Source organism: Atheta coriaria, unplaced genomic scaffold (genome assembly GCF_025399875.1).
Source record: "Atheta coriaria isolate IRGN ID8LTWV9N9 unplaced genomic scaffold, Caltech_Dcor_3.1 hic_scaffold_6_pilon, whole genome shotgun sequence".
NCBI lineage: Eukaryota > Metazoa > Arthropoda > Insecta > Coleoptera > Staphylinidae > Dalotia > Dalotia coriaria.
In genome coordinates, this window is record NW_027045448.1 from 204,453 (window position 1) to 218,892 (window position 14,440).

The 14,440-nt window shown below is 31.4% G+C and overlaps 1 protein-coding gene and 1 long non-coding RNA gene across 2 annotated transcripts; both read left to right on the forward strand.

The window, feature by feature from the left end:
* The first annotated feature begins 2,426 nt into the window (after positions 1 to 2,426).
* LOC135793848 (uncharacterized) lies at positions 2,427 to 3,906 on the forward strand. The gene is made up of 2 exons (XR_010548731.1): positions 2,427 to 2,964; positions 3,033 to 3,906. It is a non-coding gene; the product is annotated as an uncharacterized lncRNA (long non-coding RNA).
* A 1,255-nt stretch (positions 3,907 to 5,161) lies between these two features.
* LOC135794475 (uncharacterized) lies at positions 5,162 to 14,261 on the forward strand. Its single transcript, XM_065305781.1, has 5 exons — positions 5,162 to 5,171; positions 11,979 to 12,155; positions 13,274 to 13,413; positions 13,480 to 13,785; positions 13,834 to 14,261. Exons 1-5 carry the CDS (start codon positions 5,162 to 5,164, stop codon positions 14,029 to 14,031), a joined length of 831 nt encoding a protein of 276 aa, XP_065161853.1. The 3' UTR covers positions 14,032 to 14,261.
* Positions 14,262 to 14,440: the final 179 nt, after the last annotated feature.

Here is a 14,440-nt window from a genome sequence, read left to right on the forward strand (position 1 = left end):
AATATCTGATTAAGAAAAAGAATGAAGGTATGTACAACAACCGGAAGTACATGATCATTATAGAAGATATAGAAGAACTAGAAGATTTCTTCGAATCAATTTATTTGACATTTATCAGAGATGTACTAGTTATTTACGCACCTAACTATAATATCGAGGACGACAATAAAACAGTGGATATTTTTATGTTCGGTGATGATAATTATCAAGGAAACGCAAATGAAACGATTACCAAATATTATTTATTCACTCATAATTACGTTGGTTGGTATGAATATGATCATCCAATTTGGTTGAATACTTGGCACTTTGGAAATAAAAGTTTTCAACTGGAAAATAATTTGTATCCAGACAAAGTTACGAATCAGTATGGACGAGAATTAAGAGTAATTTGCTCTTCCTTAATTCCATATGCATCGTGTGAATCAGGTACGTAATTATTTTATTTTAATTTGATAACTAAGTTGATGGGTGAAACCAATTATTTTAAGATCCTCCGATTGGTAATGAATATAACATTGTAATTAAGTACGCTCAACGTTTCAATTTAACATTGCGTTTGTACTATTCTCCAACATCTGATTGGTCTAACACTAATGAATTTGACAGTGTAAGATACACGACTGAAAACTACACTGATTTAGTGATTGGTGGTTTTCCTAAAAGGCTTGATTTAGACTTAATTAAAAGTGATACTTATACTTATGAAGCATCCGTACCTCTCCCAAAGTATGTTGTTTTTAATAAGTTTTTAAACACAGTTTCAATTGTTTGTTATTTTAAGCATAAAGTATGGTATATTTATGTTTTTGGAAGTTTTCGATTTATTTGTTTGGCTTGCCCTTTTGCTGGTTTATATATTTATACGAGGATTAGTATATTTGCATCATCGATATCAAAGGAAACGTTTTATCAAAGTGATTGACTTTCGGCTCAGCACCTTAACCATATATGGACTTTTAATCAATCAACCTGTATCTTCTAGCGACGTCGAACGGAGTAAATTTCTCAAATTCCTTGTAATAGTGTTGCTGTTTGCAAGTGTATGGTGTGCCACGGCTTACAGTTCGAGATTATCTAGTATTATGGTAACCCCAATGTATGCAAACATATCAATATCCAAAACAAGTCTACATCGAATATTGTTTTTAGATTAGAAAACAATATAGATACTCTCAGTGAATTGGCTGATAGCAATCTCAAACTTCTGTTTTTTGACAGGTATCAGGATACTCTAAGGGCCGATCAAAGAGTGTGTTGCTTATTATGAAATATATTACTTTCTTAATGCTTTCTTTGTAGAAAGTGTACCAACGTTTATTTGAAAAGGTAACTCTTATTCCTAATAATCGTGATTTTGAGCTTTCTGCGGCAATGCTATCGAGTGGAGAATAGGCTGTTGCTCGATGTCGGCGAGCTACAGGCGAGTATTTTGAAAAAAAGTCGCACTTACAACAAATGTACGGCAAATTTAAACCGGTCACTCCTGTGTTGTTTACTAACTATTACTATTTTCTATTGAGAGAAAACTCAATGCATACCTACGAATTGCAAAAGCTTGTAAACAGTGCCGAAGAAACTGGACTGATGCTGTTCTGGCAGGAAGACGTGAGTATGCATAGTTTATTGCCTCGAAATCTATTTTGTGTTCAATTTTTTGGCAGGGATTAAGAACTGAAATGAAAAGCACATTTCAAAAATTAATGCAGGATTTATCACATGATAATAAAACTGTCATTTTGAACATGCTTCATTTGAAGGGAATTTTTGCATTTTGGGCATGTGGCCTGTTGATTTCTTTCTTCACATTTTTAATGGAATTACTACTTAAAGAGACTTGCATTGTATTTATGTGAATATCAAAACATGTCGAGATTGGTATTGAGATTATTATGAAAAAAACGAGGACCTTTTACTAGTATAGGTACATGAACTTAATCACGTGATGCTTACGCTATTTTATTTACTTCTAGTATATTTCCACTAGAAGGAAATGATCAAGTTTAAATAGATAATATTAGTTATTTATAATAACACCATTAATTATTAATTTTGAAATATATTTTTTTTATTATACGTAAAATGTATTTAACATAGAAACTTGCATTAAATGTTATTTGTAAGTACGATTCATGAAAAGTTCAAATGAGAAGTGTATTGGAGTACACTGATCTTTGGACATACGTCATTGACGAAGAATTAAAAATTCAAAATAAAAAAGGGGTGGACCCATAAGGATCAAAAGGATTGGGCCTTGCTTACACTCAGCGTTACTCGTGGTCAGTTTAATCATATTGAAGATCCACATACATACTTGTAAATTAGAATGGTCATAATTTAAAGATGATACATTGTGAGTGCTATGAATAATAATGAGGTGTTATATCCAGAGTGCTACGAGTAATATCAAGCCCAGCTAGATCTTCCAGCGCGATCCTTTTTTGTTCGATTCGTATGAATCGAGTGATCCATGAGTATCAACAGGCGAGGTTTCCTTATTGCGGTTAGCGTTTGAAAACGGCATTCAGTTCGAGTCTGTTTCATTGAACAGTAGTGAGTACGAGTCAATCAGCAACGAGAGCCAGGGCCAGAGTCACAATTGTAGGAAGAGACAAAGGCAGTGAGATTCAGGGAAGACTATTATTTAGATATTTAGCGTGTAGAATAACGTATTAATTTGCATTTACATTAGAATAAAGCATCCTATCCTCTAACAAAGATATCTTCAAATCGAAAGGATTGGTATGTAAAGAAACGTTTGATAAACTATTGCAGTATCAATTTGGGCATAACCAAAATGCTGAGACAAGCAAATTCGAACAAGAATATTCTTGTCGATAGAAAGAATATTCATCTGCCTGATGATGCCACAGTGTGGCGAAACATGTCTCAGACTAGTAAAAGTTTCAGTGAAACCCGTAAGGTTTATCCTTTCTATCGACGATTACAATGGAGTTTCATCACGTAAGTGCCACCTCAATTCATTATTTAAGAATATTCTTGTTCAATGCATGCAACTTAAATGTTTTCAGTTTTCTACTTCTTAAGTCGTCGACTCGGGAATTCGTCAGTCACATTCGTATAAATACGAATATATACGAAAAAATGACATGCTGGTTTAATGAAAGTACAAAATTAATTATTTTAATTTGTGATGCAGTTATCGGCGTTGTACATACCACATTTGAAAAATACAATTATTTTTCTATATAAAATTACACGACAAAAAGAGAGGTACTTACTTACTCATGTTTTTGTATGTAATATTTTTTACACTTTGAAGAAGTACATTAACACCAGTGTAAAATTCAAAAATTTGGATACCCTGCAAGAACAAGAAAGGGCCGGGATCAAATTGAAAATGCAGCTTAAAACTTCTTAAAATGAAGAAATTCTTATAAATCTATTAACTGCCTTTTAGATCTGCGAGTACTTAGGAAACCTTGAGCATGAATCTTTTTGCATCCAGTAAGTATTTTCACTAAGTAACAAACAAATTGCTTACTCTATTTTTTATCAACTATTTTTATATACTCTCGCTCCGCGTACTGGCTTGGTTTGGTGCCAAGCTCGGCACCAACAGGACAAGGAGTGGAATATGCATACATCTGCATCAACTGGTGGTACTCCTAGTATACAACGTTGCGAGATGCAAAAACCATATGGCAGAACGCACGAAAAAACGCAATCGTACAGTTGAGTTCGAATTTATAATCTGCCAAAAACTCCTGCACCGCAGTGATGGGATGGAGACTGCCAAGAAAATAAATACTAACGAATCCGAAAATTACAGCTACTACTTGTAAACAATGATAATTCATAAATCAAAATTGTAAAATCATATTTTATTACAGAACGTGCATTTGCTGAAATAAAATATTTCTCTTTTTTATGTTCGAAATTAAATTCGGAATTTTTTATTTTGTAATTTTTCTAATATTTTCTCCTAACATGCCATTTGAACAATTATTGTCGTCTATCTTTTAAATCGATGTCTGAATTAAAATTATGTATTAAAATTAACCGTACCATAAAATTGTCTTCTTTGATAATTGGTGATAAACAGTAATTTTTTAAGTTATGAGTTATGACAAAAATGGCATTTGGATGAGCAGTATAATAATAAAAATAAACTACCCCCTTGTGAAGGGGGGCTCTTAATTATTCAATTAAATAACTTCACTTAATAACACTAAAAGTTTTTTTCAGTAGATGTCAATAACTAAAACGTGTATTCACATGGAGACTTAACAATCAATTATCTCAGGAACGTTTAAAAACTTTCAAATATGTCATATGCCTAAAAAAAATTCCACTGCAATTTTCTCAGAAAGTAATAAAGTTAGAAAAGAATTTTCTTCATTTTGTTCCGATCGTGATAAGGATCTACAAAATGGCAGATTTAGTTTTTCCAATTTCCAAATTTGACCAAAAATGACTTGAAAAGAGTCAAGAAACACTTGACTGTTTTTGGGATCAAAAGTATTTTTTTACGCTAGAAGAAAATTGAAAACGTTAATTGATTGATTTCTCCAAGAGGATGAAAGATATGAAGTCAGTTTTCCGATAACATCACTATTTTGGAAAATGGGTGGTAAATTCAGAATCGATCAAATAAAATTTTCCCAATTTTCCCCAAACTTTCCAAACTGATGAAAAACAATGCCAGAAATTCATTAAATCAGATGTGGTTGCCTTACCTTAATTAGTTTATAAATTACTGTCCATTTTTAATTATTACGTAAGTGATAACTGTAAATTTTAACATGATATATAGTGTAAAATTTAATTCTACATACCAATATGAAACCCGTTTTTTTTATCTCTAGTGATTTTCAAGATACGAGTATGTGCAAAAAACTAGTTTATTCGTTTCCTCTATCATTTCCTAAACAAAAATAAAAATTAGATATTTCAACTTTTTATTACCAAATATAGAAGAACATGTGATTCTACATACTTCATCTTAATAAAATTTTGTTCTAAAATATAGGTTTTAGATAATAATAACTGTAATTAAGTCTGATTTTGTGGGTATTCAAATTTCATACTTTTTTTTAAATTAAAATTGTTCTCGAAATAATCGCAATTTAATTTCGCCGCTTGCACGGGAAAAAAATTTAAAAAAAGTGTGGCCCTGTTGTTTGACCAAAAATATTTTATGATAGTACGTTTGACCCTGTTCTTTGACCAAAAAATTTTTTAAATAAAATTTAATAAAAAATTTTAAGACACTTTCCCAGAGTTAATGAAGTTAAAAAGGTATGCATAGTGTGGAGAAACTCTCGAACTTTTACACGGCTTTGAGAAACTTTAAAAAAAATTAGTTAGTTCATAAGAAATGAGGCGATTTTCACATCATGTTTTTAAATTTTCACAAAATTGCCAACTTTTGATGAGCATTTGAAGGTACTTCCGAAGGGCCTAGATTACTGAAATAAAATGTATCATGAAGGGAGTTTGTTGAACTCCAATATGGTTCTAAAAAATTTCTGAAATGTTAATTAATTCAGGAGATTCTGGGTGTTTTCCACACTATTTTTTAATTTTTTTTGAAAAATGCTAATTTTTACAGGACATTTTAGCCCTTCCAAAAGGGCTAGGAAGTTGAAAAGGTATTCATCGCGTAGTAGAACTTTCCAACTCTGACATAGCCGAGAGAAAAGTTAATAAAGTCAATTAGTTTACGAGATACAGGGTGTTTTCCACACTATGTTTGAAAGGTATGCGTCATGTAGAGGGACTCTCGATTTCTGACATGGCGGTAAGACTCTCCAATAAAAATCAATTACTTCAGGAGATACAAGGCGTTTTTCACATCATGTTTATAAATTTTTATTAAATTGACAATTTAAAAGGGCATTTTAGGGTACACAATGAAATAAAGTTGAAACAATGTGTGGTATTTACACTGGTTGTTTTGCAATATATTAATCGAAACGACACTTGAACCTAGCCAATGAGTGCGTGTTCGATTAGATTCCGATTGTTATCGTTTGTGTTGACCGAAAATAATTGTCGTTTACCTTTGCGCCGTACTACGTTTATAAATATTATATTCTTTGTTTTACGTTTGCAGGAAAAAGAGAATAATTCTAAATGATGAAGCATTATCTTATAACGGAATTTTCACTGAGGGCATTTTTGTCTATTTGCACTGGATTTTATTAAAGAATCTACAATTGTTTCGCCGATGAGTGCACCGTCAGGACTATCAAATTTATATCTTTAATCCGAATTCTTCATAACATAACTGAAACGTCAATAATAGTCATCATGCAGCTATACCTAAACATGTTGGTTAATATAATTGTCCAAAGATACTTTAATGATTCCACATGCATATTACATTACTATGACAATCTGACAGATCCAGTATACTTAGAAAGCATTCCAACTATCAAGAGAGAAATTTGGGGAGAGAGTAATTTACTATTCGACAACGATCGAAAATGTAGACATTTCTTATTGCAGTGTGTAATGGCTCAATATACTTTCGAATTAACTGAAAATCAGATTACCAAAGAGAATGAAGGCATGTACAACAACCGAAAGTACCTAATTATCATCGATAACGAAGAAGCACTGAAAGGTTTTTTTGAATCAATTTATTTGACATTTATTAGAGATGTACTAGTTATTTACGCACCTAACTATAACATTGGGAGCGTCTATGAGACAGAGGACACTTATATGTTTGGAAGTGATAAATATCAAGGAAAGGAAAGTGAAACGATTACGAAATATCATTTATTCACTCATAATTATGTTGGTTTGCATGAATATAACCACGCTATGTGGTTGAATACTTGGTATTATGAAAACAAAAGTTTCCAACTGGAAAATAATTTGTATCCAGACAAAGTCACGAATCAGTATGGACGAGTATTGAGAGTAATTTGTTCTTCCTTAGTTCCATATGCATTGTGTGATTCAGGTACGTAATTATTTTATTTTAATTTTATAATTAAGTTAATGGGTAACGCAAACAATTTCAAGATCCTCCGATTGGTAGTGAATATAACATTGTAATTAAATACGCTCAACGTTTTAATTTAACATTAAGTGTGTACGACTCTCCCAATGATGATTGGACTAACATGGAAGAGTTTAACAGTGTAAAATATACGACTGAAAACTACACTGATATAATGATTGGCGGTTTTCCCTTCCGTTATGATTTGGATTTGATTAAAAGTGATACTTATACTTATGAAGCATCTGTACCTCTCCCAAAGTAGGTTGTTTTTAATAAGTTTTTAAACACAGTTTCAATTGTTTGTTATTTTAAGCATAAAGTATGGTATATTTATGTTTTTGCAAGTTTTCGATTTATTTGTTTGGCTTGCCCTTTTGCTGGTTTATATATTTATACGAGGATTAGTATATTTGCATCATCGATACCAAAGGAAACGTTTTATCAAAGTGATTGACTTTCGGCTCAGCACCTTAACCATATATGGACTTTTGATCAATCAACCTGTATCTTCTAGCGATGTCCAACGAAGTAAATTTTTGAAATTCCTCGTTATAGTGTTGCTGTTTGCCAGTTTATGGTGTGCCACTGCTTACAGTTCGAGATTATCTAGTATTATGGTAACCCCAATGTAAGTACCCATATCAATTTCCAATACAAAATTTCTTAGAATCATTTTTAGATTAGAAAACAATATAGACACCCTGAAGGAATTGGCTGATAGCAATCTCAAACTTCTCTTTTTTGACAGATATGAGCATCCCCTAGCAGCCGATCAAAGAGTGTGTTGTTTATTATAACATATTTATCACTTTCTTAATGCTTTCATTTCAGAAAGTTTACAAGAGGTTATATGAAAAAGTCATTCATATACCCGATAAATTTGATTATGAGCTTTCTGCGGCAATGTTATCGAGCGGAGAATATGCTGTTGCTCGATGTCGACGAGGTACGGGCGAGTATTTTGAAAGAGAGCATCACTTACGACAAATGTACGGCAAATTTAAACCGATCACTCCTAAGTTGTTTACCAACTATTACTATTTTCTATTGAGAGAAAACTCAATGCATACTTATGAATTGCAAAAGCTTGTAAACACTGCCGAAGAAACTGGACTCAGGCGGTTCTGGCAGGAAGACGTGAGTTTTCAATGTTTATTGCCTCAAAATCTATTTTATGTTTGCTTTTTTGGTAGGGATTAAGAACAGTAATGAGGAGCACATTTTTTAAACTAATGCAGGATTTATCACATAATAATAAAAAGGTCATTTTAAACATGCTTCATTTGAAAGGAATTTTTGCATTTTGGGCATGTGGCCTGTTAATTTCTTTTTTCACATTTTTAATGGAATTACTACTTAAGGAAACTTACATTGTATTTATATGAATAGTTGAATACTAAAACATACAGGAATTGACGCGGGGCTTATTATGAAAAAGCAGACGATCTTTTACACGTGTTTACTAGGTACAACACATTACGCCGGAACTCTATACAGATTATCTTTTATTTTATTGTGCAAACATTCCAGGAATATTCCAAAATTGTTAAGTATATAAAATACTGCTGAATAGACTGGGATAATAAAAATTTGATTGACAACTGATACTGTTATGAATCGATTTTTTTCTGAAGCAAAGGCAGTGAATTCTCTTGTATGGTGTTTATGTGACTTATCATGCCATATATTAATTGAAAATTTGTTAGCCACAGTAACTCGCTAGGAGAAGCACCGCAATTATAATTTAATTTATAATACCTTCAACAATATTTTAGGCGTTGTATGGAAACAAGAAGTATGTAAACTAGTGTAAAAATTATCAAATGGGAATAAATTTGAAGTGCAAGGACTTTTATTTTTTTATATCTTGTTTACGAAATTGCTTATTAATGCGACTAATATTGCATTTATATAAATTTTTAAAACATATCGGTTGCGGTCACGTTTCAATGAAAATAACAGTTATAAATAACAACATTACTACTTATTAATATTTAAATACATTTGCCTCATTATGTCTATAATGTAACATATAAAATAGCAATTCACATACATCAAATGTTATTTATAATATAAGTTAATTGCGTTTACTTCATTTTATTCCCACTTTCATCATGCTGTTGTTGAACTTGTTGATTAACACAATTGTGCAAAGTTACTTTAAAAATTCCACGTGCATATTACATTATTATGATTATCTGTCAGATCCAGTACATATAGAAAGTATTCCAACTATCAAGAGAAAAATTAGAGGAACAGATAATTTACTTCTTGACCAAACTCGAAGGTGCAAGCATTTTTTATTGCATTGTGAAGATGCAAGTTTGGCATTTGAATCAACTGAATATGTTATTAAAAAGCGCGATGGAGGTATGTACAATGACAGAAAGTACATAATTATCGTAAATAACGCAAAAGCTCTTGAAATCTTCTTTCAATCGTTTTACTTGACTTTTGTCAGAGATGTATTGGTTATCTACGGATTTCACAACAATACAACTGATCCTTTTATATTTCAAACAAACTCCTCGGACACAATCATCAATTATCATCTATACACTCATAAATATGTCGGCTTGGAAGGAATCAACGAACGTGTCCTATTAGATATTTGGTATCCTGAAAACATGAGTTTTAAGTTTGGTAATAATTTATTTCCGGATAAAATCAGCAATCAACAAGGGCGAGAATTGAAAACAATTTGTTATACGACACTTCCTTACGCGATTTGTGGTCATAGTGAGTTTTGTTTCTACTCCATATTTAAATGTTTAAATAATTTTTCCTTTAAGAACCTCCAATTGGTAACGAGTATAACATTATAGTAAAATATGCTGAACGTTTTAATATGACAATATCTTCAAATGGCAGTGCAGATTTGACAATTGCCGAATTTGCATTTATAACATTAATAACCGAAGATGAAGACTATATTGATGTGGTTTTGGTGGTTATTCGGATTTGGATGACTTGGATCTAATTAAGAGCGTAACTTTTACTTATTCAGTGTCTGTACCTCTTCCAACGTGAGTGTCAGTACTTCATTTATAGCCTGAGTTTAAAATAATTTATAATTTTTAGTATAAAATATGGAATCTTGATGTTCTTAGAAGTTTTCGATGTGTATATTTGGCTTGCTCTTCTGTTGTTTTATATTATTATCCGCGGATTAGTATATGCACGTCATAGATACCAAACATATTGTTTAATCAAAGTATCTGGCTCTCATATCACCAGTTTATCTTTGTACGGACTTTTAATCAATCAACCCGCTGATTCAAGCGATATTACAGAAAGTAAAATGCTGAAATATTTCCTTCTGCTTATGTTATTTTCAAATGTATTGTTGGTTACTGCTTACAATTCAAGATTGGCGAGTGTTATGGTATCTCCTATGTATGTATTCACATAAAATAAATTTAAAAAATAAATAAATTTGTTTTAATTTGATATATTTTCAGATTAGAAAACAACATAAATACACTAAGTGAATTAGCTGGGAGTAATCTCAAACTTTTGTTTTTGATGAATATTATCATATTCTTTCTGAAGACGAAAGAGTTAGTTATCTATGAGTTAAAATGTTTAAACTTACAATAACACTATTTTTGCAGTATGTTTATCGTACATTATATGAAAAATGTACTGTGATATCAAATAGAAGCGATTTCATACTGTCCGAAACATTATTATCAAGTGGAGAATATGCTGTCGCACGATATCGTCGTAGTAATGGTGATTATAATGAGGATTCAACTCATTTAAAACAGATGCATAGGAAATTTAAACCGGTCACTCCTGAATTGTTTACAAATTATTATTATATTTTATTAAGAAAAAACTCAATGCACACTTACGAATTGCAGAGACTTGTACAAAGCGCTGAAGAATCAGGGTTGATGAAATTTTGGGAGGAAGATGTACGTCAAGGAAGATATTTGTTTATTGTAATATTAAATTGTTACCATTTTAGGGCTTAAGAATGCGGATGGATACTACATTTCAGAAGGAAATGCAAGAATATTCAGTTGGAAACCAAAATGTCATCCTGAACCTTTTTCATTTGAAAGGGATATTTGTATTCTGGGCTTGTGGCATGGTCATTTCTTCAATTAGATTTTTCTTAGAGTTTTGTGATGGATATAACTCAAAAATATTTCCCCCGTTACAATAGTATATTAAGTATCAAGTGGCTAAACGGGGACTTTACTCACTAGATTTATTGAGAGCAAGTGTAGCGAGCGGTCAATCAATCGAGTGTTTAACAACGTTTAGCCACGTGATGCTTACGTTATTTTTTCTACTTCCACTCTAGTTCCACGTTGAAGTTTATGTATTTCAACTTTTGTATTTAAAATCATCGAAATTTGCTTGCACACTACTACAAAATGTAAGATTAACGTCGCATGGCATTTCTTACGGTCTTGGGCTGCTCTGTAGACCAATGCGCAGGCGCAAGCTCCGTCCCGTAAATAATGTCCGTAGATAATGGATATTACTCACGGCTCGGCCGTCCGTATATAAAGTACCACTTTTTTGTCTAAAAACCGGGGAAAAACTGGCGCTTTATAGGTGGAAGTAAAAAAAGAAATATTACATCATTTATTCTGTGGTTTTCCAATGTTATTAGTTAAAGGTTAATTTATGACTCGAATATTATGTTTGAAGTTGACATATGTAAAACATAAAAAAAAGGAAGATACGAAGATACGTATAACACGGTCGCTTGTTATTTGTATACTTTATATCTTGAAGGTTCAATAATATCTTTTAATTAAGTATTTACGATTTAATAAAGTGTTACATTAATTATTTATTTAAAATTTGTATTATTTCCCAAACACACAAATTGGCGCTGATACTAAATATTTTATTTTGTTCCCTTGATATTTAATGTGTTTAAAATGTATTCCCCGTGCGTGCAACATACTATACTGTTTAATATTTGCACAGAACAGTACAGAAATTTCAATACATTGCATGACCTGCAATCAACTAGCAAACATGCTATTATATCTGAATATTTTGATGGAGCTGATTATTGAAAAGTATTTTAATAATTCCTTATGTCTTCTTCACTATCACGAAAACACTGATAACTTGGTACAATTGAGAAACATACCGATTTATTCAATTAATGGCGAGCAGAATCTCATTCTGGATACAGAACAAATCTGTAAACACTTTCTACTACAACATGATAACGCTAACGAAGCATTGAAATCTGTAGAATATGTAATCGGAACAGATCATAACTGGAATTACAATTACAGAAAATATATTATAATTTTAAACAGCAAAGAAGAATTTGTCAACTTTTACAACTCAAATTTATTGAGCTTTGTCAGAGATGTTTTGGTTATTGTCCCATCCAATTATGACAAAAATGAAACTATTTTTGGATTGAACACTGGGAGTGTTACACAATTTGATTTATACACTCATCGATATATTGGTTTAAACAATAATAATGATCCAATGTTGTTAGACACATGGTTTTCTAAAAATTTAAGCTTTAAATTTGGTAATGATTTATTTCCTGATAAGATTACTAATCAATTCGGAAGAGTTTTACGTGCGCCGTGTTTCGAACACATACCATACACCGTATGCACAGGAGGTGAGATTTTATCATTACTTAATTAATTTGATTAATTAATTACATCGTTTAATAAAACTGGCAATAAAGAAACTACTTTTATTTGTAGGTCCGCCCTTTGGCAGTGTTTATAATATCGTTATCAAATACGCAAAGAGATTTAACTTGACACTGAAAACAACACCGTTCGTTGATGATGCATATGGATGCTTATATAAAAATCGGACCGGCACGCGTTTTATGGCAACACTTATATCTGATGAGGATGATTATAACGACGTTTTTTATGGTGCTGTTTCAAATTGGCTACTATTAGATTTTATTTTATGTGTGAGGTATATATATGAAGCATCAGTGCCTGTCCCAACGTAAGTTTAAATTTATCATCAAAGAAATATTTATATTTATATTTTTATTTTATATTTTTAGTTTGAAATACAGTTTCCTTACATTTGTGGATGTATTTTCATTCCACGTTTGGGCATCGGTTATTCTTTTATTTTTTTCATTCAGAAGTGTTTTATACTTAAAAGATTTAAGTTCTACATCTGGACATGGTTCTACTTTAGGTATTATGGCAATTTATGGTTTTTTAGTTTGCCAACCCGCCAATATTATAACCGGAATTAAAGAAAGCAAATTTATCAAGTACATGCTAATGCTTTTATTGATTTCAAACGTGTTGATAAGTACAGCGTATAATTCTCGATTATCCAGTATAATGGTAGCACCAATATACGAGAATGATATTAAAACTTTAGAGGAATTAGCTGCGAGTGACTTGAAATTGTTGTTTTTTGATTATTATTACCAACCTCTTACGCGTGACACAAGAGTAAATATTTAACGAAATATATATGAATTACTAATTTAAATTTAATTTTATATTTTGTATTTCTAGCCTGTTTATGCTACTTTAAGCGAAAAAATCGTTTTAATCGAAAACAATGATGATTATGAATTATCTGAACAAATGCTTTCAAGTAAAAAATTTGCGGTTGCTCGATTTCGCCGCAGTAATGGGGCTTATTATGAACAGTACCAACATCTTTTACAAATGTACAAGAGGTACAAACCTATTAAACCAGAACTATTCACTGATTATCTTTACATTTCGCTGCGTAAACATTCTATGCATACTCCCGAAATGTTAAAACTCAAAAATACGGCGGAGGAAACCGGATTAATGAAAGTTTGGGAAGAACAGGTAAAACTTAACAAGAAAAATATACTGTTATAAAGAAAATATTTTTAGGTGTTGGCAGTTTATAACAATATCACATTCACAGAGCAAATGCAAGATTATTCAACCAAGATTGAAAATGTGGCATTAAATATGAAACATTTAAAAGGAATTTTTACTTTCTTGGGAGGCGGACTTTTAGTTTCTTTGGTAGTATTTTTGTACGAATTAGTAAGTTGCCGTAAGATAACATATGGTGGAAAACAATGAATTACAATTAGGTGAGAAATACACGTACAGTGAGCATTGCAAACTTTTTGTTTTCTGTTTAATTCATATAAGAATAGATTTGGATATATGCGCAGTAGGGACACATAGGTTTTAAAATAAATAAATAATTGTAAGCGTATTGTAACAATTTTCTTGTTTGGGAGCAAATATTTGAAAACACTGCATCTGCTATATTTGTCAATAAAATAAATAAAATAAAAATAAATATTTATAAATCTACTATTTTTTTTAAATTGTTTCGTATTATATTTGTTAAAAAGTACATTATTTGTTAAATTCGTATTCGGACAATACTACAGGAATGAAACAAGCATTCTCAAAACACAATAAGATTCTTTCACGTCAGTTGTCAATAAAGACATAAATTTATAGATTTATAGACCTATGC